The sequence below is a fragment of the Neomonachus schauinslandi genome, chromosome 14, assembly GCF_002201575.2.
Source record: "Neomonachus schauinslandi chromosome 14, ASM220157v2, whole genome shotgun sequence".
NCBI classification, from domain to species: Eukaryota; Metazoa; Chordata; class Mammalia; order Carnivora; family Phocidae; genus Neomonachus; species Neomonachus schauinslandi.
Genome location: NC_058416.1, coordinates 60,852,021 through 60,879,375, shown reverse-complemented (window position 1 = coordinate 60,879,375; position 27,355 = coordinate 60,852,021). Strand labels below are relative to the sequence as shown.

Genomic DNA, 27,355 nt, shown 5'->3' with positions numbered 1-27,355 from the left:
TTACACAGAATATTGAAAAAGAGCCAAGAGTTAATAAAATCAAGTTTTACTGCTTTATCAAGAACATTTTTAAATGAAATTGGGTTCTTTTTTTTTTTCCCATGCTCGTTTATAATGGTGAAGAAGATAACAATCAAGTATTACCTGTATCATTTGGTGCACTACTACCTTGTATTCATGATAAGGTGCCAGTTTTACTTTCCGTTGCTTTTGTACCATCATTGCAAATCTCAACACAGGAAAGAGCAAATAACTTTTTATTAAGAAAAAATAAACTTGATATTTTCAAAGTTGGGCCTCGATATTTTCAAAGTTGGGCATATAGTTTAAGTTTTATAATTCAAATTGGAGTCTAAACTTTCTACTTTTAACTTGGAATAAACATTTAAAAATCATGATAGAACTTTTCTGTTATCAGTACCTATTGAGAAAGCTTTTAATCCTTTTGAAAAATAATAAGGCATTTGCATTGGAAGATACTTTCTTTTGAAGGAAATAGAACCTTTTTGCTTTTACTAAGGATAGATTTCATGCTAAAGTTTATCAGTTAGGATTATTGTCTAGATTTGGGCCATCTTTGCATTTACATTTTATCTCTGTGGGTCTTTGTTGCCAGTTACTAACTCCTGTCCCCCTTCCAGATATTGCTGATGTTTCTGTCAAACAGTGTCAGCAACGGTATGAGGACATGAAAAATCGTTGTCGTGATAACGAATATATTTTCAATGCAGAATTTATAACTGCTGATTGTTCAAAGGTACAGAATTTTTTTTCAGTTTGTCAATTTATGTTTAATATTTTTAGTTCGGGTGAATAATGCATTTTAAAAACCAGTTAGTTCTTTTAAAATGTACTTTGAAACACTAAAAATCTCAGGACATGTCCTTTGAGTTTCAGCTAGAAATTCTATTAATGATAAATTTCCTTAAGTGACCCACTGAGTACTTCTGGGAGTTTTTTGTTTTTAATAATTTGAACTTTATAAATCATTTGTTGCTTTTCTGTTCAGACAAGATTTATTTTCCAGTATTTTAAAATAGAACTGAATTTACATTTTGTTTACCTTGTAATTTATTAGGATTTGATGTTTTGTACTTTCCACTTGTTTCTGAATTTCTTAACAACTATGAAGTTAAACAGAACTACGGAGGTACTTAATAATGAAAATCTCACCTTAAACTTTAATGCTCTGTCTGACTCATTAGCTCATTAAACTATTAGGGATATCTTTAATCCTACACGTTTTGTTTGTAGTTGTGAAAGTGAGATGGAAAAGTGATAGTATACTGCTAGAATGTTGGAAACCTTTAAAGTTTTTTTTTTTTTTTTTTTTTTTTAATTCATGAGAGACAGAGCGAGAGAGAAAGGCAGAGGGAGAAAGGCAGAGGGAGAAACAGGCTCCCAAGGAGCAGGGAGCCCGATGCGGGACTCGATCCCAGGACCCTGAGATCATGACCTGAGCCGAAGGCAGACGCTTAACCATCTGAGCCACCCAGGCGCCCTGTTGGAAACCTTTAAAAACACTTTTGCACTTTTAAAAAGTGTCCCAAAGGCCAGCTTTGTGTTTTTTTTTTTTAATCAAAGTTATTGTTCGACAACATTTTACTTTAGCTTTGAAGTAAAGCCAAATAAAAGCATCAGTTCTTTTAAATGTCATATTTGGTTGATAGATTTTGAAACATGATTTCATCCTAGTTTTTAAATTACTGTGAAAATGGAAATCAAATTCTCTTGAACCAGAAAGAAAAGATCATTTCATTGTGGACCTCATTATACATAATGAGAGAAAGGATAGGTGGTTGGGAAGGCATGTCTACTTTTATTTTAAGGACCCTAATTCTAGAAATTAACTTAGTAAAAAGTTTTTATATTGAGTTAACTTCAAAATCTTGACCCTTTTTAATATTTAATTTTGTTTCAGGAACTTTTGATTAACAAATTTCATGACCCAGAAATGTGCTTTGACATCTGCAGTTGTCAGTTTGTCTGTCATTATTCATTTGAATCCTATGAGCAGGCTGACATGATGCTCAGAAATGCTTGTGAGAGACTGAGCCCTGGAGGCTATTTTATTGGTACCACTCCCAATAGCTTTGAACTGATGTAAGTGCTTTTAATATATTGTGGTTTATAAGATACTCAGAATTAAGCTTATTTTAAAGTAGCAAATGTTTATCAGAAATAGAGTTTATAAAACATGTCATGTTGATCTTATAAGGGCTGAAGTACTTTGATAATATACTTGAGTAGATATTCAACATTTAAGGTCAAAAGATAGATTTACAGATGAATCTTTAAAACATTTTTACTGGTAAATTGGAGACCGATGCTATATCCAGCCAGAGGTTATAGTGCTACACAAACTCCAGATCAGATACTCAAAGACTTAGCCAGTAGTCATGATAGTGAAACCTATTTCCAGCCTAATTTTAGTTGGGAGATTGTTAATGATCTGTTAATGTACTGCTTCTTAAAAGTAGCTCAAATCCAGTTAAAAAGCTGATCAGGTATCTTTTAAAAATTGCATCCTGTAGTTTTTTCACATGCATAATCTGATCAGAATAAGTCTGAGCTAATAACTTTAATCTTTTTATTTTGGTTTGGGGATAACCTTTAATAGAAGACGCCTTGAAGCTTCAGAAACAGAATCATTTGGGAATGAGATATATACTGTGAAGTTTCAGAAGAAAGGAGATTATCCTTTATTTGGCTGCAAATATGACTTCAACTTGGAAGGTGTTGTGGATGTCCCTGAATTCTTGGTCTATTTTCCATTGCTAAATGAGTAAGAATGTCATTAATCTGTTACTCTTCTCTTTATGCCTTAAGAGAAATAAAGAAAAAAAGTTAGTATTTCTGCTTATTCCTTATTTTAAATGGAACCCAAAGAAAAAGTATAGACTTGTAAAAAGAAAAAAAAAAAGACTAACCTCAAATTCAGGCTTATGCCGTAGCCTCTTATAGCCTTGCTTATTTAGTTTTCTTTCATCCTTGGAATTACTTTATCCTGTAGGTAAGAAAGGGAGTCTGTTGCCTTCATCTTGTGGCAGAAAATAGCTGACATTGCAAATAGTGAAAGTTTTTTTTTAAGGAGTTAATAACTTTGGTAATATAAAATGAGTCTTCATAAAGCAAAGCTCCTCCTTTGATGAGGATAGGTATTAAAAGTTGTTTTACATTTCACTGTAGCTTTGAACTTGCCTATGTCTCATAGGCAGTGTTGATAATAAAATCCTGATTCAAAAAGAATGTATTCACTCATGCACCTGGTTCTAGGTGTCCTAGTAGACTACAGACATAGGGAAAGTTGGGATACCAGGCTTCATCAGATAAGGCTTCAAGGCCTTATGAGACCCCTGGGTCTTAGGATTTCCCTGAGAAGGAAAATGGAAGAGTCGTAAGGCCATGTCACAGTTGACCAAACTTGATTTCTTACTTTTAAAAACAAGTCTTTTGTTAACTGAGGAAAGAGAAGAGCTTTATTTGCTGCTTATTTTGAGTTTGTGATTATTTGAATTGTGCCTCAGTCAGGTTATAAAATTATAGATAAAAGACTTTTAGGATTCTACAGTATATAAAAATTTTATACAATAAACTATAACATTTAAAAATTTAAATCATTTTTCCCCTTAACATTAGTAAACTCCTATGAAATGTTTCTGCTCTTTACCTTTATAAAAGGAGAAATTAAATGTTTTTAATATGTCATTACATGTGTTTAGTTTTTGGTTAACAAAGTTGGTAATTTGAGTAGGCCCAAAAAGATAAAGGATATAATGAAAGTTTTTTTTTTTTTTTTGAAGATTTATTTATTGGCGGGAGTGGGGAGGAGGGGCAGAGTGAGAGAGAATCTCAAGCAGGTTCCCTGCTGAGTGCAGACCCTGAGATCATGACCTGAGCCAAAATCAGGAGTTGGACATTTAACCAACTGAACCACTCAGGTGCCCCATAATGCAAGTTTTTTTAAATGCTAGGAAGCACTAGCAATCTTTTCTACTTAATTTGCCTAATGGTGATGCACATGTAAAGTTACAAGTCATCACTATAATATCTAAATTTTTTAAAAAATTATTTAGTAAGACAGTTATACGTTCAATGAGACAGGATCTGAAAATGCATAGGATTTTGAGATGCCCTTTTGCATTTTTATTAAGAAACTGAACAAATAATTAACTTTTATGTGGCAAACCTATTCAAATTGGTCAAATTGAGTCTTACTTCTTTGTAATTATGATATTTCTCAGGTGTAAAACTTGATTTTATTTCTGAAGGCTTATTTTGGAGACTTATGGTAGAAAATGAACTGCCTAGAATAAAAGAGACTCTTTACTCATGTTGTCTTTCCAAGAAGGGCTAATTCAAATCATGGGGAGCACTGCCTTACATATGCCTCTTACATATATATCCCAGTGGCTCTCAGATATCTTCTTTTTCATTGTCCTTTCCCCATTATCACCTCATAGGCCTTCTCATCGACCCTTTCAGAGTTAGTTTCCCTTCATCTCCTCCTTTACCTGCTACCTAAGATCATCCCCAGCCCCCTATGTTGTCAACAGACACAGATACTATAAACTTTGGCAAATGCAGTAGGAAAAAAAAAACAGTATAACAAGGAGAGCTAATATAACTGAGTATTTAAGGAATCCATCTGTGAAAAAGTGATGTTTAAGCCAACATCTAAAGGAAGAAAGGTTCACCAATTGAAGACTAGAAGGGAGAATGTTCCAGGTATAGGGGCAGTATATGTGAATGAGCTGAAGGAAAACCATTGTGTGGGTTGTAAGGAATCAGGGCCCAAGTGGCTCAAGATGAGGCAGCGTTATTATTATTATTATTATTTTATTATTAAGCTCTATGCCCAGTGTGGGGCTTGAACTCATGACCTGGAGATCAAGTCACATGCTGTATGGTTGTATGGACAGCCAGCCAGGCGCTTCAAGGAACCATTTCTTTATAGATGACCGCATTAGAGGCCATGCAAAAGGCTTTTGAATTGTGTCCTATTAAGTGTGCTAGAAAGCCAGTGAAGGGTGTAGATGAGGGAAGTGACATGTATGTATTTTTTGAAAGCTCAGTCTGGCTGCAGTTGGAAAATTCGTTGAGGGAGAGTAAGAATGAAAGTAAGGAAACAAGCTAAGTAGTATAGCTGAGTGGTGGTGGTAATTAAAGCAAGATGGTGGCCAACGAAGGGTTAAGAAGAACTATTTGAAGAACATTTTTAGGTAAACAGAGGACGTAGTGGTGTGTGGAACATTGGGAAGAGGATGGTGGCATGGAGGACTCTGAGGTTTCTGGCATGAATCATTAGATAGATTTACTGAAATAGCAAAGATTGGCAGAACAATCTAGTGGGGTTCAGCCTTGATTTGGGAAGGTAGAGAATACCTGTGACACATCCTGGTGGAGATTTCTAGGAAGCAGTGGAGTAAATGAGTGTGACAAGAGAGAGCTGAGCTACAGATAGCTGTTGGCATGCTGTGTGAAGTCAGGGAAGGGAAAATGAGTAATGCTCTGGGCCAAACTCTTCAGAATATTAAAATTTAGAAGTTGGGTAAAAGAAATTTGTAAAATTGCGAAGAAGCAGCCCAAGATGTGGTATAAAAATTAATATTGTATCTTGCCAGAAAACCCAAGAGATGAAAGAGAATATTTTAAGAAGGAATGGCAGCTGTTTTTAATGCCACTGTGAGGGATCAAGTTAAATAAAATGGAATTAATAGAAAAGTGTTCCTTATAGCTATTCATCCCCATCTCATAGCCTTTCGTTTTACTTCCTGACCTATTTGTTACAGTAATAGAGTTTCCTGTGACTCATTGAGATTTAGGATGCATGTTATGTATAAATATAATTACTGGTATGTTACTCTTCATTCATTTTGTATCATCCTGTTGTGAATTTATAATGATAGCTTTTTTGGTGATGCCCAGACATTGTCACTGTTGTGTGAAAGTAAACTTTAGAGGAATTATAAATATTTTGGAAATGTTTTCATTGAGTAATCTGTTTTGGACAGAATGGCGAAGAAGTACAATATGAAACTAGTCTACAAAAAAACATTTCTGGAATTCTATGAAGAAAAGATTAAGAACAACGAAAATAAAATGCTGTTAAAACGAATGCAGGCCCTGGAGGTAGGTATTTAGAAAAGGTATAAATATTCCACATCTTCGTAAACTTGCTTGACTGTTTCTGAGATTCCTTTTAAGGCTGTATAGATGCTCAATATTTATATAAATCACACAGATTATTTTGAACCACTCTAGACTCTTCAGCACCTAGGACAGAGCTCATTACAGAACCTTTCCTTGGTGGGTACTCAGGAAATGAATGAATGAATGAATGAATGAGTGGTGCTATCATCAAATTCTATTTTCTAGATAGTATGCCTTTTTAATAGGATTTCTTAACCTCAGGACTGTTGGCATTTGGGACTTTAATTTTTTTGTTGTGAGGAGCTGTTCTATTCAACAACATCTCTGTCCTCTATGCACTAGATTTTAGTAGCACCCCTGCCCCCAGTTTTGACAGCCAAAAATGACTCCTGACAGTATTACCAAATGTCCCCTGGGGTACATAATTACACTACTTCTTCACAATATTGCCCTTTCTTTACACATTAGTAATTTAAAATCTTCCTGGCCAGGGTCTAAGATGAGCTCATACCATGACTAATTTTGTTCTTTGCTGACTATCTAGCAAGATTCTGGTCTTTTAGGCCATATTGTTGCTGGGACCTGCTTCTGACTCCTTCCTGCTTTCCCTAATTGCAGCAATGACAGCTTCTATACAAGTTTTAAATATAGTGGATAGCCATTGACTAGTTTGTTTTCCTTATGTCCATTTTCAGTATTAAGTCTAAAATAGTGAACATTTTTATTCTTGATCAACAGGGTCATATTAATCAAATGATCATTAAACTTCTTTAGAGAGTTCATTCAACTTAGAATATTTTTTAAACTACTTTAAGCATATTCTTATTTATTTTGCTAATTACCCCACAAAGTAGGCAAAACAGTCACCTTCCATATTTTAAAATGGGAAGTATGAGGCCCAGAGAGGATACATGACTTGTTCAAGGTCACAAAGCTATTAACCTTCATATTTTCTTTAGTTTTTATAGGTGGTTTTTAAACAAAAGTCTCCAGCTGTAGTTGCATCCATACAACTTTCCCAATTTGGACTGGAAGGGTCCTTTTTAAATCCTAAATTATCTTTTGAAACCACTAAAATGTTACATTCTTCATTGGTTGTATTTCCTATATTTTAGAATTAAGAATATTTGTATTTGCTTTATATTAGCAGGAGAAGCTTGTTTTTATTTTGAGGGAGAAGAAAAAACTAGAAAAAGTGTGTGTACAAATCACCACACACACACATGCCTGTAGGTTGTCATCCTTGGTGCTTTGCATGTACAAAAACATGTACTTAAACAGCAGACAGCTAAATTTCTAATACCTGAGCTTACTGGAGGATACATATAAAGCAAGAGAAAAGAGAAGATAGCGAAGTAGACATTTCTGGATCATTTTCTTAAAAATTCATCAGGAAGATCTAGGTTTAAAGTGGTTCCTTGCTAGCTGGTTTGCTGTAAAAAGACAAAGGAATTGCAAAGAACATATAACCTTTGTAAAGTAGATGGTTGTTAAAAATATTAAGTATTCTATGTAATACATTCTGTTTTGATTTACATGTATTACAAAGCAGGGCACTTCATAGATAAGGGGATGCTACTTGAAATGGATTAAAAGTAGTGCTTGAGGTAATCTGAATAAACATTTGGCCAACATAGCCTTAAAAACAAAGCTCTGTGTGTGTGTGTGTGTGTGTGTGTGTGTGTGTGTGAGTGTGAAAAATATGGAGATTGCCAATCATTTGGAGGCTGGATTATTTTCCTTATCTTTTTTTTTATGTTATGTTAATCACCATACATTACATCATTAGTTTTTGATTTAGTGTTTGATGACTCACCGCTTGTCTACAACAGCCAGTGCTCCATGCAGAACGTGCCCTCTTCAATAGCCATCACCAGGCCAACCCGTCATCCCACTGCCCTCCCCTCTAGAACTCTCAGTTTGTTTGTCAGAGTCCATCGTCTCTCATGGTTCATCTCCCCTTCCGATTTCCCCCGCCTTCATTCTTCCCCTCCTGTTATATTCCTTTTTTTTTCTTAACATGTAATGTATTATTTGTTTCAGAGGTACAGGTCTGTGATTCAACAGTCTTACACACTTCACAGTGCTCACCATACCACATACACTCCCCAATGTCTATCACCCAGCCACCCCTTCCCTCCCACCCCCACCGCTCCACCAACCTTCAGTTTGTTTCCTGAGATTAAGAATTCCTCATATCAATGAGGTCATATGATACATGTTTTTCTCTGATTGACTTATTTCGCTCAGCATAACACCCTCCAGTTCCATCCACGTCGTTGTAAATGGCAAGATCTCATTCCTTTTGATGGCTGCATAATATTCCATTGTATATATATACCACATCTTCTTTATCCATTCATCTGTCCATGGACATCTTGGCTCTTTCCACAGTTTGGCTATTTGAACATTGCTGCTATGAACATCAGGGTGCACGTACTCCTTCAAATCCCTACATTTGTATCTTTGGGGTGAATACCAAGTAGTGCAATTCCTGGATCGTAGGTAGCTCTATTTTCAACTTTTTGAGGAACCTACATACTCTTTTCCAAAGTGGCTCCACCAGCTTGCATTCCCACCAACAGTGTAGGAGGGTTCCCCTTTCTCCGCATCCCCGCCAACATCTGTCGTTTCCTGACTTGTTAATTTTAGCCATTCTGACTGGTGTGAGGTGATACCTCATTGAGGTTTTGATTTGGATATCCCTGATGCCGAGTGATGTTGAGCACTTTTTGATGTGTCTGTTGGCCGTTTGGATGTCTTCTTTGGAAAAATGTCTGTTCATGTCTTCTGCCCATTTCTTGATTGGATTCTTTGTTCTTTGGGTGTTGAGTTTCATAAGTTCTTTATAGATTTTGGATACTAGCCCTTTATCTGATATGTCATTTGCAAATATCTTCTCCCATTCTGTCGCTTGTCTTTCGCTTTTGTTGAATGTTTCTTTTGCTGTGCAAAAGCTTTTTATCTTGATGAGGTCCCAATATTTCATATTTGCCCTTGCTTCCCTTGCCTTTGGCGATGTTTCTAGGAAGAAGTTGCTGCGGCTGAGGTCGAAGAGGTTGCTGCCTGTGTTCTCCTTTAGGATTTTGATGGACTCCTGTCTCACATTGAGGTCTTTCACCATTTGGAGTCTGTTTTTGTGTGTGGTGTAAGGAAATGGTCCAGTTTCATTCTTCTGCATGTGGCTGTCCAATTTTCCCAACACCATTTGTTGAAGAGACTGTCTTTTTTCCATTGGACATTCTTTCCTGCTTTGTCAAAGATTAGTTGACCATAGAGTTGAGGGTTTATTTCTGGGCTCTCTATTCTGTTCCATTGATCTATGTGTCTGTTTTTGTGCCAGTACCATATTGTCTTGATGATGACAGCTTTGTAATAGAGCTGGAAGTCCAGAATTGTGATGCTACCAGCTTTGCTTTTCTTTTTCAACATTCCCTGGCTATTCGGGGTCTCTTCTGGTTCCATACAAATTTTAGGATTATTTGTTCGATTTCTTTGAAAAAAGTGGATGGTAGTTTGATGGGGGTTGCATTGAATGTGTAGATTGCTCTAGGTAGCATGGACATCTTCACAATATTTGTTCTTCCAATCCATGAGCATGGAACGTTTTTCCATTTCTTTGTGTCTTCCTCAGTTTCTTTCATGAGTATTTTATAATTTTCTGGTACAGATCCTTTGCCTCTTTGTTTAGATTTATTCGTAGGTATCTTATGGTTTTGGGTGCAGTTGTAAATGGGATCGACTCCTTAATTTCTCTTTCTTCTGTCTTGTTGGTGTACAGGAATGCCACTGATTTCTGTGCATTGATTTTATATCCTGCCACTTGACTGAATTCCTGTATGAGTTCTAGCAGTTTTGGGGTGGAGTTTTTTGGGTTTTCCACATGAAGTATCATATCATCTGCAAAGAGTGAGAGTTTGACTTCTTCTTTGCCAATTTGGATGCCTTTTATTTCTTTCTGTTGTCTGATTGCTGTGGCTAGGACTTCAATACTATGTTGAATAGCAGTGGCGATATTTGACATCCCTGCCATGTTCCTGACCTTAGGGGGAAAGCTCTCAGTTTTTCCCCATTGAGGATGATATTCGCTGTGGGTTTTCATAGATGACTTTTATGATATTGAGGTATGTACCCTCTATGCCTATACTCTGAAGAGTTTTGATCAAGAAAGGATGCTGTACTTTGTCAAATGCTTTTTCTGCATCTATTGAGAGGATTATATGGTTTTTGTTCTTTCTTTTATTAATGTAATGTATCACATTGATTTGCGGATGTTGAACCAACCTTGCAGCCCAGGGATAAATCCCACTTGGTCGTGGTGAATAATCCTTTTAATGTACTGTTGGGTCCTATTGGCTAGTATTTTGGTGAGAATTTTTGCATCCATGTTCATCAGGGATATTGGTCTGTAATTCTCCTTTTTGATGGGGTCTTTGTCTGTTTTGGGGCTCAAGGTAATGCTGGCCTCATAAAACGAGTTTGGAAGTTTCCCTTCCATTTCTATTTTTTGGAACAGTTTCAGAAGAATAGGTATTAATTCTTCTTTCAGTGTTTGGTAGAATTCCCCTGGGAAGCCATCTGGACCTGGGCTTTTGTTTGTTGGGAGATTTTTGATGACTACTTCAATTTCCTTAGTGGTTATAGGTCTGTTCAGCTTTTCTCTTTTTTCCTGGTTCAGTTTTAGTAGTTGATACATCTCTAGGAATGCATCCATTTCTTCCAGGTTATCGAATTTGCTGGCATAGAGTTGCTCATAATATGTTCTTATAATTGTTTGTATTTCTTTGGTGTTAGTTGTGATCTCTCCTCTTTCATTCATGATTTTGTTGATTTGGGTCATTTCTCTTTTCTTTTTGATAAGTCTGGCCAGGGGTTTATCAATCTTGTTAATTCTTTCAAAGAACCAGCTCCTAGTTTCGTTGATGTGTTCTACTGTTCTTTTGGTGTCTATTTCCTTGATTTCTGCTCTGATCTTTATGATTTCTCTTCTCCTGCTGGGTTTAGGCTTTATTTGCTGTTCTTTCTCCAGCTCCTTTAGGGGTAGGGTTAGATTGTGTACTTGAGACCTTTCTTGTTTCTTGAGAAAGGCTTGTATTGCTATATACTTTCCTCTTAGAACTGCCTTTGCTGTATCCCAAAGATTCTGAACAGTTGTGTTTTCGTTTTCTTTTGTTTCCATGAATTTTTTAATTCTTCTTAAATTCCTGGTTGACCCATTCATTCTTTAGTGGGATGCTCTTTAGCCTTCATGTATTTGAGTTCTTTCTGACTTTCCTCTTGTGATTGAGTTCTAGTTTCAAAGCATTGTGGTCTGAAAATAGGGAATGTTCCCAAAAGTTTCCCAATCTTTTGGTACCGGTTGAGACCTGATTTGTGACCTAGAATGTGGAGAATGTTCCATGGGCACTAGAGAAGAATGTGTATTCTGTTGCTTTGGGATGGAATGTTCTGAATATATCTGTGAAGTCCATTTGGTCCAGTGTGTCATTTAAAGTCTTTATTTCCTTGTTCACCTCTTGCTTAAATGATCTGTCCATTTCAGTGAGGGGGATGTTAAAGTCCCCCACTATTGTATTGTTGTCGATGTGTTTCTCTGCTTTTGTTATTAATTGGCTTATATAACTGGCTGCACCCATGTTAGGGGCATAGATATTTACAGTTGTTAGATCTTCTTGTTGGATAGACCCTTTAAGTAGGATATAGTGTCCTTCCTCATCTCTTATTACAGTCTTTGGTTTAAAAATCTAATTAGTGTGATACAAGGATTGCCACCCCAGCTTTCTTTTGGTATCTATTAGCATGGTAAATGGTTTTCCACCCCCTCACTTTCAATCTGGGGGTGTCTTTGGTTCTAAAATGAGTCTCTTGCAGACAGCATATCGATGGGTCTTGTTTTTTTATCCAATCTGATAGCCTGTGTCTTTTGATTGGGGCATTTAGCCCATTTACAATCAGGGTAACTATTGAAAGATAGGAATTTAGTGCCATTGTATTGCCTGTAAGGTGACTGTTAGTGTATATTGTCTGTGTTCCTTTCTGGTCTATGTTGCTTTTAGGCTCTCTCTTTGCTTAGAGGACCCCTTTCAAGATTTCCTGTAGGGCTGGTTTTGTGTTTGCAAATTCCTTTAGTTTTTGTTTGTCCTGGAAGCTTTTTATCTCTCCTTCAATTTTCAATGACAGCCTAGCTGGATCTAGTATTCTTGGCTGCATATTTTTCACATTTAGTGCTCTGAATATATCCTGCCAGTCCTTTCTGGCCTGCCAGGTCTCTGTGGATAGGTCTGTTGCCAGTCTAATGTTTCTGCCATTGTAGGTTACAGATCTCTTCTCCTGAGCTGCTTTTAGGATTTTCTCTTTGTCTCTGAGACTCGTAAGTTTTACTATTAGATGTCGGGGTGTTGACCTATTTTTATTGATTTTGAGAGGGGTTCTCTGTGCTTCCTGGATGTTGATGCCTGTTTCCTTCCCCAAATTAGGGAAGTTGTCTGCTATAATTTGCTCCAATATACCTTCTGCCCCTCTGTCTCTTTTTCTTCTGGGATCCCAATTATTCTAATGTTGTTTTGTCTTATGGTATTGCTTATCTCTCGAATTCTGCCCTCGTGATCCAGTAGTTGTTTATCTCTCTTTTTCTCAGCTTCTTTATTTTCCATCATTTGGTCTCCTATATCACTAGTTCTCTCTTCTGCCTCATTTATCCTAGCAGTTAGAGCCCCCATTTTTTATTGCATCTCATTAATAGCCTTTTTGATTTCGACTTGGTTAGATTTTCATTCTTTTATTTCTCCAGAGAGCGTTTCTCTAATAACTTCCGTGCTTTTTTCAAGCCCAGCTAGTATCTTTAAAATCATCATTGAACTCTAGTTCCAACATCTTACTAATGTCCGTATTGGTTAGGTCCCTGACAGTCAGTACTGCCTCTTGTTCTTTTTTTTGAGGTGAATTTTTCCATCTTGTCATTTTGTCCAGCGGAGAATAGATGAATGAGAGAACAAAATGCTAACAGGGTAACAACATCCCCAGAAAATATACACTAAACAAATCAGAAAAGACCTGAAACCGGGGGAAAAGGAAGGGAAAGAAAGAAAAAAGAAAAAGAAAATGATAAAAAACAAAAAACAAAACAAAAAAGAATATGATCAAATATGATCAGGCTGATGCATAGATCAGTGCCACACACTAGATTTTCGCATATTTTGGTCTGTTAGAAGAAAGTGTCTCCCGAAATTTTTTTTTTAAGATTTTATTTATTTGAGAGAGAGAGAGCACATGAGAGGGGGGAGGGTCAGAGGGAGAAGCAGACTCCCTGCCGAGCAGGGAGCCCGATGCGGGACCCGATCCAGGGACTCCAGGATCATGACCTGAGCCGAAGGCAGTCGCTTAACCAACTGCGCCACCCAGGCGCCCTGTCTCCCGAAATTTTAAAGAAAAACTCATATATGTACAACAATAAGGGTTAATATGAACGGATGGAATATGATTGTAAAGATGAAAATTATAAAAGATTTTATAAAATGATAAGTTGGTTGAAAAATGAAAGAAGAGGAGTTAAATAAAAAAGGAGTGAATGTGATCAGGCAGGAGACTAGAACAAAGCCATACACTAGAGATTTAGGGTATGTTTTGGTCTGTTAGAAGAAACTGTATCCCAAAATTTTAAAGAGAGAACAACTATATATATATATATATATATATATATATATACATACACACCAAAAATAAAGGTAACTACTATGAAGGGATAGAATATGACTCTAAAAATGAAAAATAAAAAATATTTTTTAAAAAAGAGATTGATATTGGTTGAAAAAGGGAAAAAGAAAAATTAAAAAAAAAAGTTAAAGAAAAATTAACTTGAAAGACTAGAGAATCATGGGAAGAAAGCCATGGATTCTACCTGCAGTATTCCCCTAGTGCTGGAGTTCTGCCGTTCTCATTGATTGGTAAACTTGGTCTTGGCTGGCTGTTCTCACTCATCTTCTGGGGGTGGGGCCTGTTGCTGGAGGCAGAATTGCCCGGCCCTTGCCAGGGTCCGGCTGAGTAATCTGCTCTGGTTTGCTCTTGGGAGCTTTTTTTCCCTGCAAGCTTTCTGTACAGCTTTGGAGAACGAGAGTGAAAATGGCGGTCTCCCAGTCTCCGCCCTGGAGGAGCCGAGAACTAGGGTTCCCGCTCCTCAGTGAGCCCCCAGAGAAAAGCAGTCAATCACTCCCGTCTCCCCGGTCTCTGGCCACACTCTGTGCTCAACTGGCCTGTGACTGAGCGTTTCTATCTCTGGCACCCGGCCCCATGTGTAGTCTCCAAACCCAACAGAGTTCTGCGGTGCACTCCCGTGCCACTCCTCCTGGGGGAGGAAGGGGAGTCTCCCCAGATCTGCCGCTTGTTGGGTCCCTGCTGGAAGAGCAGTGGCCCGACTCTGGCGAGGATCATGGTTTATGGCAACCCCAAGCTGAGAGTCCACTCCTCGGCTCTGTCTCTGCAGCCGGCTTCCCCGCTCCGATACCTGGGAAATTTGCGCACTCAGGCACCGCCGGTCTTTCTGTGACCCAGAGGGTCCTGAGACCACACTGTCCAAGCAAGGGTTCCACCCCCTGCTTAGCCACTGGAGCAACGTCCCTCATCGGAGCCGACTTCTAAAAGTTCCGATTTTGTGCTCCGCTGCTCTATCACTTGCCAGAAACGGCTGACGGAAGCCCCCTCCCCCGCGGTCTATCCTCCCGAATATCGCCTCGGATTCACTTCTCGGCATGTCCTACCTTCCAGAAAGTGGTTGCTTTTCTGTTCAGAGAGTTGTTGCTGCTATTTTCTTCAATCTCCTGTTGAGTTTGTAGGTGTTCAGAATGGTTTGATTCCTATCCAGCTGAATTCCTGGGACCAGACGAAATCCAGGTCTCCTACTCCTCCGCCATCTTGCTGCTCTCTTATTTTCCATATCTTCTTGAACTCACAGGGTTCTCTTTTGACTCAAGTTTTTCATCTGTACTTTTTTAAGTTTTCATTTCAATCACTGAGTGCTCATTAGGACAAGTGCACTCCTTAATCCCCATCCATTGTTTTACCCATCCTGCCCACCCACCTCCCCTCTGGTAACCATCCATTTGTTTTCTATAATTAAAAGTCTGTTTCTTGTTGTACTTCTTCCTTAGTGATTTGGATGCCTTTTATTTCTTTTTGTTCTCTGATTGCTATGGCTAGGATTTATAGTACTATGCTGAATAAAAATGGTAAGAGTGGACATCCTTGTTTTGTTCCTGAGCTCTGAGGGGAAAGACTTTCAGTTTTCCCCATTAAGGATGATGGTGGCTTTGGGTTTTCGTATATGACCTTTATGCTGTTGAGGTAGGTTCCCTCTAAACCTACTTCGTTGAGGGTTTTTAGCATGAGTGGATGTTGTAGTTTGTCAGATGCGTTTCCTGCATCTGTTGAAATGATCATATGTTTCTTATCCTTTCACTTATTGATGTAATGTATCAGAACTGATTCAGGAATACTGAACCACCCTTACAGCCCAGGAATAAATCCCACTTGATCCTGGTGAATGGTTTTTTTAAATGTACTGTTGAACTTGGTTTGCCTGTATTTTGTTGAGGATTTTTTCATCTATGTTCATCAGAGATACCAGCCTGTAGTTCTTTTTTTTTGTGTGTGTGTGGTATCTTTATCTGGTTTTGGTATCAGGGCAATGCAGGCCTCGTAGAATGAATTTGGAAGTTTCCTTCCTTTTCTGTTTTTTGGAATAGTTTAAGAAGGATAGATATAACTCTTCTTTAAATATTTAATAGAATTTGCATGGGAGCCATCTGTCCTGGACTTTTGTTTGTTGGGAGTTTTTTGATTACTGATTCAGTTTCTTTGCAGGTTATCAGTCTGTTCAAATTTTCTATTTCTTCTGGGGCGCCTGGGTGGCTCAGTCGTTAAGCGCCTGCCTTCGGCTCAGGTCATGATCCCGGGGTCCTGGGATCGAGCCCCGCATCGGGCTCCCAGCTCCGCGGGAAGCCTGCTTCTCCCTCTCCCACTCCCCCTGCTTGTGTTCCCTCTCTCGCTGTGTCTCTCTCTGTCAAATAAATAAAATCTTTAAAAAAAATTTTTTTTCTATTTCTTTTTTTCAGTTTTGGTAGGTTGTATGTTTCTAGGAATTTATCCATTTCTTCTGAGTTGTCCAATTTGTTGGCGTATAGTTTTTCATAATGTTCTCTTATAATTGTTTGTATTTCTATGGTGTTTGGTGTTATTTTTTGCCTTCCTCATTTGTGATTCTATTTATTTGGGTCCTTTTTCTTTCTTGATGAGTCTGGCTAGAGGTTTATCAATTTTATTGATTTTTTTCAAGGAACCAACTCCTAGTTTCATTGTTTTTTGTTCATTTGTTTTTTTTAGTTTCTACATCATTTATTTCTGCTCTGACCTTTATTATTTCCTTCCTTCTGCTGATTTTATGTTTCTTTGTTCTTTCTCTAGGTGCTTTAGGTGTAAGGTTGGGTTGTTTATTTGAGATTTTTCTTCTTGAGGTAGGCCTGAATTGCTAGAAGCTTCCCTCTTAGAACCGCTTTTGCTGCATTCCAAAGGTTTTGGACTGTTGTATGTTCATTTTCATTTGTTTCCATGTACTTTTTTTATTTCTTCTTCTGTTTCCTGGGTGACCCATTCATTGTTTAGTAGCAGGTTATTTAACTTCCCTGTATTTGTGGTCTTTCCAGAGTTTTTCTTGTGGTTGACTTCTGGTTTCATAGCATTGTGGTCAGAAAAGATGCATAGTATGACTTTGATCTTTTTAAATTTGTTGAGGCTTGTTTTGTGGCCTAATGTGTGGTCTATTCTGGAGAATGTTCCATGTACACTTGAAGAGAATGTGTATTCTGCTGTTTTAGGATAGAATGTTCTGAGTATATCTGTTAAATCCATCTGGTCCAGTGTGTTATTCATAGCCATTGGTTCCTTGTTGATTTTCTGTTTAGATGATCTGTCCATTGATATAAGTGGGGTGTTAAAGTAATCTATTATTGTATTATTATCAATGAGTTCCTTTATGTTTGTTACTGTTTTATGTATTTGGGTGTGCCCATGTTGGGGGCCTAAATATTTACAATTGTTATAACTTCTTGTTGGATTATCCCCTTTATTATTATCTACTGCCCTTCTTGGTCTCTTGTTACAGTCTTTGTTTTAAAATGTATTTTGTGCGATATAAGTACTGTTATTACCCTCACTGTCTTTTGACATCCATTTGCATGATAAAAGTTTCTCTGTCTCCTCACTTTTTATTTTTTAAGATCTATTCATTTATTTACTGAGAGAGAGAGAGAGAATGAGCGGCAGGGAGGGGCAGAGGGAGAGGGAGAGAGAATCCCAAGCAGACTCCATGCTGAGCGTGGATCCTGAGGCAGGGCTTGATCCCAGGACCCCAAGATCATGACCTGAGCCGAAACCAAGAGTCAGACGCTCAATGGACTGTGCCACCCAGATGCCCCTCCATCCTCTCATTTTCAATCTGTAGGTGTTCTTAGGTCTAAAATGAATCTCTTGTATGTGGCATATAGATGGGTCTTGTTTTTTATCCGTTCTGTCACCCTATGTCTTTTGATTAGAATGTTTAGTCCATTTCCATTCAAAGTAATTATTGATAGATAGGTATTTATTGCCATTTTATTACTTGTTTTGTGGTTGTTTCAGATTTTCCCTGATCCTTTCTTCTCCTTCTTTCATGGTTTGCTGGTTTTCTTTAGTGATATATTTGGATTTCTTTCTCTTTATTCCTTGCATATTAGTGGTTTTTGACTTGTGGTTACCGCTAGGTGTGTATATAACATCTTCTGCATATAGGGTCTGTATTAATTTAATGGTTGTTTAAGTTTGAACCCATTCTTTACTCCTCTTCTCCCCAGGTTTTAGGTATCTTGTGTCCTATTTCATATCCTTTTATTTTGTCAGTTTCTTGACTGAGTTTTTACAGAAACATTCATTTTTATTGCTTTTGTGTCTTCTACTTTAATTCTTTCATTTTTGGTCTTTCCTTTCCACTCCAAGAGTTCCCTTTAATATTTCTTGTAAGGCTGGTTTAGTGGTCACAGACTCCTTTAGTTTTGTTTGTCTGGGAGACTCTTTAATCTCTCCTTCTGTTCTTAATGATAGCCTTGCTAGGTAGAGTATTCTTGGCTGCCGATTTTTCCCATTTAGTACTTTCAGTATGTCATTCCACTCCTTTCTGGCTTGCAAAGTTTCTGTTGAAAAATCTCCTGCTAGCCTTATGGGTTTTCCCTTGTAAGTTAATGACTTCATTTGTCTTGTTGCTTTTAATATTTTTTCTTTATTACTGTATTTTGCAAATGTAATTACAGCATGTCTTGGTGTGGATCTGCTTTTGTTGATTTTGATGGAGATTCTCCATGCCTCCTGGATCTGCATATCTGCTTCCTTCCCCAGAGTAGGGAAGTTTTCAGCTATTATTTCTTCAGATAAATTATCTGCCCCATTTCCTGTCCTGGGACTCCTGTGATATGAATGTTATTATGTTTGATGGGGTCACTGAGTTCCCTAAGTTTATTCTTTTTTTATATATTTCTTTTTTCCCCCTCTTTTGTTCAGCTCGATTATTTTCCATTACTCTGTCTTCTGGTCATTAATTTGTTCCTCTGCTTCTTTCAGCCTGCTGTTCATTCCATCAAGCATGTTTCTCATTTCATTTTTCAAGCCCTTTATCTCTGTGTTATTCCTTATCTGTGTTAATGGTCTCACAGATGTCCTCCATTCTTTTCTCAAGTCAGGTGACTATCCTTATGATCATTACTTTAAATTCTCCATCAAGTGTGTGCTTATATCTGTTTCTCTTAGATCTCCAGCCATGGCCTTGTCCTGTTCTTTCATTTGGGACAAATTCCTCTGTCTTTTCATTTTGTTTTTGTCTCTCTGTGTTAGGAAAGTTAGCTACATCTCCTGTTCTTGAGGAAATGGCTATATGAAGAGAGGTCCTGTAGTACTCTGCCATGTAGTGCCCCTTGGTCCCCAGGGCCTGGTGTGTCCAGGAGTGTCTGTGTGCTTTGTGTGCTCTGCTGTTGTGATCTGGTCTCTCTGTCCTTTAGGCAAGTCATCTGTAGAGGCTGTCTTTTCCTGTTGTGAGCAGTGTTTGTTCCCTGGCTTGAATGTGTATTTTATCAAGGTGTGCTCTCGTCTGCTTGTGAAATGGGACTTCTTGCCACTGCTGCCTGAACTAAGGCCCTGCAAAACTCCTAGGTAGGGAGATGTGTGGGTAGGGGTTTGGGCCCATCTCTGTGGAAGGGGGCCCACCACTGGGACTGAGGCAAGGGTGCCCGGGAAGGGCCATTCCACCAGAGTGGAGGCAGGGTCGGGATTGTCTTAAGCAATTTAGGTAGTGTTTATGAGCACTGGTTCCTGCAAATGGCTGGTGTTTATGCTGAGGAACCATGAAGGGAAATGGTGCCAGCCAGTTCCTTTATTCTTGGAGGGGGTCTCTGATCGCTGTCTCTCTGGGGTATGCTCCAAGATGAGCAACTGACCTTCCCACTATGTGCCCCAGGCATTCTTCAGATTGCTGTTTCCATGTTATATGTCTGCAGGCTGTTTGCCCTGCCTTTTCTCCATTAGCAGCCCGAATGTCCTCCTCCGAGTGCTCTCCTAGAACCACGCACACTGACTAGGGTTTAAACCCCATTGGTTGCAGGAACTCATGAAATTCAGGCCCTCTCACTTTCCAAGCCAAATACTATGAGGATTTGTTTTCCCTGTATGCTCCCCTGTGTGTTGGTGCATTTCTCACCCTTCTCAGCGACTACAGCTCCCTCCCCACCAGAGTGGCCACAATCTGTTTTTCCCAAACCATGTCTCTGCATTTCCTACCTTCTTCAGTGTGGCCTCTTCTCTACCTTTAGTTGTAGAGTTTGTTTTACCAGTCTTCAGATTGATTTCTGGGTTATTTAGGATGATTTGATAGTTCCTTTTTGAATTCATGGGATGAGGTGAGCCTCTGGGCCTCTTACTCTTACACCACCACCTTCCCCCAGGATTTTGAGTCTTTCATTTGTATTATTTTAAATTTCTGTTCATGCTTCTGATGGCTAATATATCACCGTAATGTTTAAATTAATATTAAGCTCTTTTGATAATAATTTCCTTCAGCTTTGTGTTATAACAGAAAAAGTCTTTCACTGGGAGCCAGGGCAAGTGTTTGCTGCTAAGTGGTCCTTGGAGGTGATTAAATAAATGGTACAGTTTTGTGCAACTGTAAATATTCTATGATTATCATCAAAGTTGAGTATCGATAACAGCTACTTTGTTAGGAGATGATCCCCATCTCCCATTTTTTTCATATTTCAAAAGTATGTATAGTTTATATTCCTGAAATAATACTTAAGTATTATTTTCTTAATTATTTTATTTTAGTGACTTAGTGTTTTTAATTCTGAATTACAAGTTTCATTTAATTTCCTAACTAGGAATTTCATTTGCTTCCCTAGCCGTATCCAGCAAACGAGAACTCCAAACTTGCCTCCGAGAAGGTGGATGACTATGAACATGCAGTAGAGTACATGAAGAACAGTCAAGTAAGGTTACCTTTGGTAAGTTTTCGTGTATAGCATGTTTTATAGAAAACGAAAGGAAAGCTTATATGGAAACTTACGAAATTATTTCATTGGTTTACAAATCAGATACATGTTAGTCTTTTTCCCCTTTTTAGAACCGTAGAATAGAAAATAAAATATTTCAATACTGAAAATGGAGTGCTATATCTGAGGCAGTAAGGATGGGGAGAAAGTTACAAGCTTGGATGGAGAGGTTTTGCCTATATCATTATATCTTAACCTAGGCACTGCTGACTCATCGTGTTCCATAGATAAAATTCACGGGCTCATGAACTTACATGAAGAAAAATTACATCTCCATTTTCACTGACTTCTGCATGGAAGTTCACACTTTCTTTAATTAAGAGTGCAATAGTACCACAATGGTATTAGATATAGCTGTGACTTTGTTATCAATAGGAATTACAGATACTTATATAACACATTTCTGCTGACATCTTAGACTATCATTTACATTCATCACTTCTTCAAAATTACATTAGTTATTCTATCTTGTTAGTGCATGTGCAAAGCAGCATATATATGACTATGTCAATATGTTTTTTAATATTTTGGTAACTATTTTAAACATAATTTATTTCCTTTGAATGGTACGGATTTTGTGATTCCTTTGTAAAAACACAAAAATCTTATTTCCTCCTATAATGCTATTGGATGTTTCAAGGTAGGCTTTTTTATTTTTTCATTCTCCAAGTTAAAAATATATGATAGATGCTTTTTCCCATTACAGACATGCATAAATACCCTCTTTACACAAATTCACCCTTTGGTTGAAAATCAGTGGTTTAGAGAATTAGGCAGGAGAGCAGAATTCAGAGGATGACATTAAAATCTCATTGATTTCTTTTACATAATTTAGGTCACAATAATATTAACAGTAAATTGTGTGTATAGTTGACCCTTGGACAGTGTGGGGGTGACTCCCTATGCAGTCAAAAGTAAGCCTATAACTTTTGACTCCCCGAAAGCTTAATTACTAATAGCCAGGTGTTGACCAGAAGCCTTCTGATAACATGATCAGTTAATTAATACATATTTTGTATATGTATTTCATACTGTATTCTTACAAAAATGTAAGCTAGAGAAATGTTACTAAGAAAATCATAAGGAAGAGAAAACACATTTATAGTATGTGTTTGTTGGAAAAAAATACACATATAAGTATACCTGCACAGTTCAAACCTGTGTTGTTCAAGGGTCAACTTATATTTATGGTGAAGTAGGGGTGTTTGGGCACTTGTGTCCAGTATTGAAAAATATGCATTTATGTACTTCCATATTCAATCTAAAATGTTCTTTTTTTTTAAATTCCAGGGAACCTTAAGTAAGTCAGAGTGGGAAGCCACAAGTGAGTATATCATCAGTATAGATTTACTGACATTTTCAAAGATCGTTTCAGAGTGATGGTTATAATTTGGAAACTCTGGAATTTTTCCGACACGTATTAGGGTGTATGTGTTTATGTTTACGTAGAATCCCTATGTATGTCTAACGCCCCCTTTCTTGCACAGCTGTTTAGTGCCAAGAGAAAATATATGCAGAATGTTCCTTAATATAAACTATCATGAGCATTCTTGGGACGCCTGGGTGGCTCAGTCGGTTAAGCGTCTGCCTTCGGCTCAGGTCATGATCCCAGGGTCCTGGGATCGAGTCCCGCATCGGGCTCCCTGCTCCGCGGGGAGCCTGCTTCTCCCTCTGCCTCTGCCTCTCTCTCTCTCTATCTCTCATGAATAAATAAATAAAATCTTAAAAAAAAAAAAAACTATCATGAGCATTCTTAAACATTTTCATTGCCTACTCATTACTACATAGCCATCTGTATTTGCTATCTTTACCTCAGATTTCTGTTGGAAATTTTGGCTTATAGAACACTACCATGTATTTTGTTTTTAGCTGCTCTGATGTTGACAACAAAGACATAATTAATAAGTACTGGACCATTTAGTGAAGCAGCCATGAGCAGGATATTTTAGAGGGATGTGTGGTTGGGAAGGGCCTGGTACGGAGACATTCTGAAGTGAGGTGCCTGTCTTTGGAAGAGAAGTCAGAGGCCTGGCAAATCTGTGAAGTCCGCGGATGTTGAGGAAGTGAAAGCCCAGACCCTCAGTGTTAAGATGACGATAATACCCTTATATGGCTGCCCTGAGGACATAAAAGGTAGTTCCCCCTGTTCATTTAAGTATTTGTTGATTATGTTGAAGGCGTAAGTGGTAATCAGGGACGATCCATTTGATAAGTTGAGTATTGATTTATGTAGAGTTCTGTGAAAGGCTTTGGGGGATAAAAAAAGTAAACAGTTGTAATCTCTACTTTCCAGATGTATACTGTCTAATGGAAGAAACAGACACAAATAAGTGTGGTACTAGGCAAACGGTTTTAAGTGCTGAAGTTTCTATAATGGGGAAAAAAGATGAAGGAGAGCCTAAGGAAAAGTAGTAAAAATCTGGAAAATAGTAATACTTGATATAATTGAGTATTTAACATGTGCTCAAGCATGACTGGAGACTTTTAATATGTTCTAACTCATTTAATCCTCAGTGCTAAGAAAGCACTTCAATAACTTGTCTGAGGTCACAGAGCTAACCCAGGTGATTCATACTAGTAACCGTGGCCTCGTGTGTGAAAGGATTGTTCTTAGGACTTGCCGAATTGGAGAGAGAGGAAAAGGAAAGAACACAAATAGAGCCAACATGTTGAGCCCATTTGTCTCAGAATATTGCTACCCTTAGTGGAGATGGGATTAGAGGACCAACAGACTGGGAAATGTGTGCCTAAACCTGTACATTTCATTACTTTTCCTAGACCGGAGATGGGACAGTTAGATTAGATAGCCTGCCAGTCCCAAAGTATGATGTAAGGAAAACAGCTTTGGCCACAGGTGGTGATGGTGGTACTAGCTGTAGTTTAGAACTGTATTTCTGTACCTTAGTGTGGACTTAGTGATAGCATGCAGATGATGAATTAGATGCCCCCCAGACCATGGAGGGAGATGGGTTAGTGATGTGAAAAGCAGTAGGAAAGGAACAGTGGTCACATTGCAGCCAGGATCTAGCATGTCTGGATCAGTGTGTTCTTTGATGAATTACACTATTCTAAACTGGACGACTCTGTGGACTGGAGAGTATCTTGCCTGGTGTCACACACAGTCTAGTAAGTTCAAGAAGCAATATTTCAAACTCCTACTGGTCTAATCATTAAGCTCCTATTACCAGAACCTGCTGTTCGTCTAGAAGATTCTTTAAATGTGAAAGGAAAGTAGAGAATTGTTGCCGATTTGCTTTTAGAAGTGGTTCAAGATTTATTTCTTTAAATCCCAGTTGATATGCCTGCACGGAAGGCATTTTATACGAGTGAGACGTTCAGAATGTTTGAGTTAGAAAGGAAAGAAAGTTATTTATTGCTGATCTGAATTCAAACATTGCATCTTAGTGGTTTTAAATGACCCTAGATTTAGGGCAGGTGAGGACTGCTGGGTTGTTTGCAGTCGGTACCAATGTGTTTGGGTTGGGTTTGCCAAGGTTAGACTGCGGAAGGATCGCTTGGAGTGTGGGCCAAGCTAAATAATGCTGGCTGTTCCTAAGTCTTGTAACATACTTGTGAATGTCTTGGACTGCTTTGCTTTCGTGTCTTGTAGAAGAATCTACCATGTTGATATCACCCTGACTGTTCTCTGTTCATCTATCTACTCTACTGCCAGCAATGTTTCATTTCTCCTAAAAGAAATTGGGAACTGGTAGATAAGGAACAGACAATAGCATTACCAAAGTAACATTTTGGAAGGACTGGTGTGATACTCCTGGACAGGTTGAGGAAAAAGCTAGAGGATTGGGAGGTTTTTACAGGGTCTGCAGTCATTCATCTGTACCCCGTTCAAAAGTTAACTCAAGAAGGGAGGACACAGAGGTACATGGCCTACTATCTTGACTCGCTGACTGAATGTTCTAGCGTACACACTGAACATCCTTGTGATGTTTTGAGGATTTGTCATTTTTTCAGGTGTTTGCTTACCGTAAAATCTATTAGTGTCTTATTAGAAGATGTAATAGGTTTGAACTTCAGTGTGATCCAGAATGAGGAACCATAGATGCACTTAGATGTCTTTGCGTGAACACATGCCAAAGCAGGAAATCATATTTAAGGGAGAGTATTCTTAGGAATGGAATATCACTGTTGGGGCCAGATAAATATCTCTAAGCAACAATTATCATGTAGCTTTTGGCTCACTTTCCTTATCAGTCCTTACAACAGTTGGATAATTGGATGAATTTTAACTTGCACATTATATATGTTCCTTATAATTCTTACTAGTTTCCCCCCCCCCAAATAGAAAATCTAGATAACCAGTGCCAGAAGTAATCATGGTAGTGCAGTTATTCCACCTGTCTTGCTCCAGATAAAAAGAATTAAGTTATAAGATTTTTTAGTTTTAATTTTCTTTGCCTTTATACTTTTAATTTTTCTTATCTCAAACTGTTTTTAGAGATTTTTAGAGCTGTTAAATTGGTTTTCTCAAGAGCTGTAATGTGACTGAGTATTATAGTAAGTGGATATTTGTTTTCAGGTAAACAGCTATGACCCCATATCTGCTTAAGTATGACTCAAAATAATTGAGAACTCTTAGAAATAATGGGATTTTTCCCTTCAGAAGCTTGAGAATTTTCACCAAATTCCAAACAGGACTGAAATTGTTCTGTTTAGCCTATGGATATGAGAAACCAAACTCTAATTTTTATTATTTTCTTTTTAGGTATTTACTTGGTTTTTGCATTTGAGAAGCAGCAGTGAGCCATATACGCACCAGGACAGCTGTGTCCCGTCCTGTACAGATTTGAATGATCCATCCTAGATTTGACAACTTTCTGTTTGTTTGTTTTAATTATTCTAAATGTGCAGGATGCTGCCGGAAGCTCCAGTGTATAAATTCAACATTTGCTGTCTGTGACAGATGAACTTTTGTGTGTGTATATAAGAATGAGTTGGGACCTTTGTCTTTAAAAATCTATTTTTAAGTAACGTTCTAAGAATTCCATTTGCTGCACTACTCTCTTAGTGCATAAAAATTATAGTATGACTTGTTAGAGCTGCTGAACTCTTTCCACAGTGCTCTGATTTGTTCAGTGTTTGTTTACAGTATTAAATTCATTGCAGTTGTAGAATTGATGAGGGAGCATACTGGTTTGTGGGGGTTTGTGCTCATTTCTGTAGTTTTGTCATATAGTATTTTTCAAGATTAAATGGATTGTGTTCTGTACAATTGAATGTGTTCAATATATATCACTAAAGTTGTAAGTTTAAAACAAAATTTTAGATGGCCATGAAAGTTATTTACCTAGAATTTTAGCCAGTTATTACATTTCATTATAAATACTAACTACTTTATATGCTAATATGATCTAATTCTGGAACTGGTTAGAATGTTTTATATGCCAGCATAAAATTGTTTTGGATTTTAGGGGCTTTATCTTAAGAATTTCCTTCCATAGCAATTAATGTTTCTGGTTATCAAGAATGTAATTAGACAGATTTCCCTTTCTTCATTGAACAAAAATGCCATAGTTGTTTTTCCACGATTTAATGAAAACCTGTCCCATGCGAACCTGTTGCACATTTTCCTCAGATACATGTATGGAACTGCAACAGGAGGATGAGACTAAAAGAAGCTGAAAAGCAGACTTCAGATGAATTCTCCCTGACATTAGATAGAGCTTACTGGCACTGTGTGCTGGGTAGATCCTTTACTCCCCTTCAGCCCTGAGAGAAGCAGTTCCTGCTCTTCTATTACATCATACTTTGTGCAGTAGGATGCCGCATCTCATCACCACTCAGAATTTGTATTTGCCATTTCAGAACTGTTAACCGTTTTTCAGCCCTGGCTTCTTGCTTGACTCCTCTTCCAAAACTGACACCTAGGTGAACTGTTGTCCTTACTTTACATTACTGTTTAAAACACTTGCCAGTGTTTAGGTATAGTGAAAAACTTACAAAGAACAAAGCAGAGCAATTATTGCATAGTCTTCTAAAAATCATTTATTTATGCATGGATTTAAAAGACATTACTTTCTGTAATTATCCAGAGTATTTGTTTAAAACGTGAGGTTTCTTAATTTGTTTATATATGTTGATTATTCATGGTGTTAGAATAGTAGACCTTTTAACAAGAGAACACGGGTTACCTAATTTCTGTTTCTTGTGCAACTTGTCAATCTCCAAACTGTTACCAGTTTACAAAAATTAAGTCTTTTTGCCTTAGTGGTGGTTTGCCATGTCATTTGGAGAAATAAATAATAGTATTTCTGACTATGGTGGCTGCCGTTAGCTAACAAAGGTTTGGTAATGGTGCTGGGCAGTAGGAATGGTGAGCTCTTAGTGTTACAAACACAACCAGGTTAATTTTAATTCTGGGAGAAGTTCCAGAAAGTATTTTGATAGTTTGATAGAGGATGTGGCTTCTTTATTATTTCCTATCATCATTTTCATTTAATGGTCTTCGCCAATTTTAAGCAACTAATAAAACATTTTTAGACTCTTGCTCTTTCCACTCCATGGATGATTTGTGGGAGAGAAGGATCCCCTGAAGGATGGAGTGATTGGTGGTAATACAAGCAGAAAAG

The 27,355-nt window shown here is 37.8% G+C and overlaps 1 protein-coding gene across 1 annotated transcript in view; it reads left to right on the top strand.

The window, feature by feature from the left end:
* The window catches only part of RNMT (RNA guanine-7 methyltransferase), a 36,876-nt gene extending 9,889 nt beyond the window's left edge, over positions 1-26,987 (top strand). Inside the window, exons 5-11 of the mRNA XM_021683024.1 lie at positions 642-757; positions 1,922-2,103; positions 2,621-2,785; positions 6,015-6,132; positions 20,619-20,720; positions 22,059-22,092; positions 25,492-26,987. Coding sequence (XP_021538699.1) covers positions 642-757; positions 1,922-2,103; positions 2,621-2,785; positions 6,015-6,132; positions 20,619-20,720; positions 22,059-22,092; positions 25,492-25,529 — 755 coding nt within the window. The 3' untranslated portion in view covers positions 25,530-26,987. The remainder of the gene's footprint in view (positions 1-641; positions 758-1,921; positions 2,104-2,620; positions 2,786-6,014; positions 6,133-20,618; positions 20,721-22,058; positions 22,093-25,491) is intronic.
* The last annotated feature ends 368 nt before the right edge of the window (positions 26,988-27,355 follow it).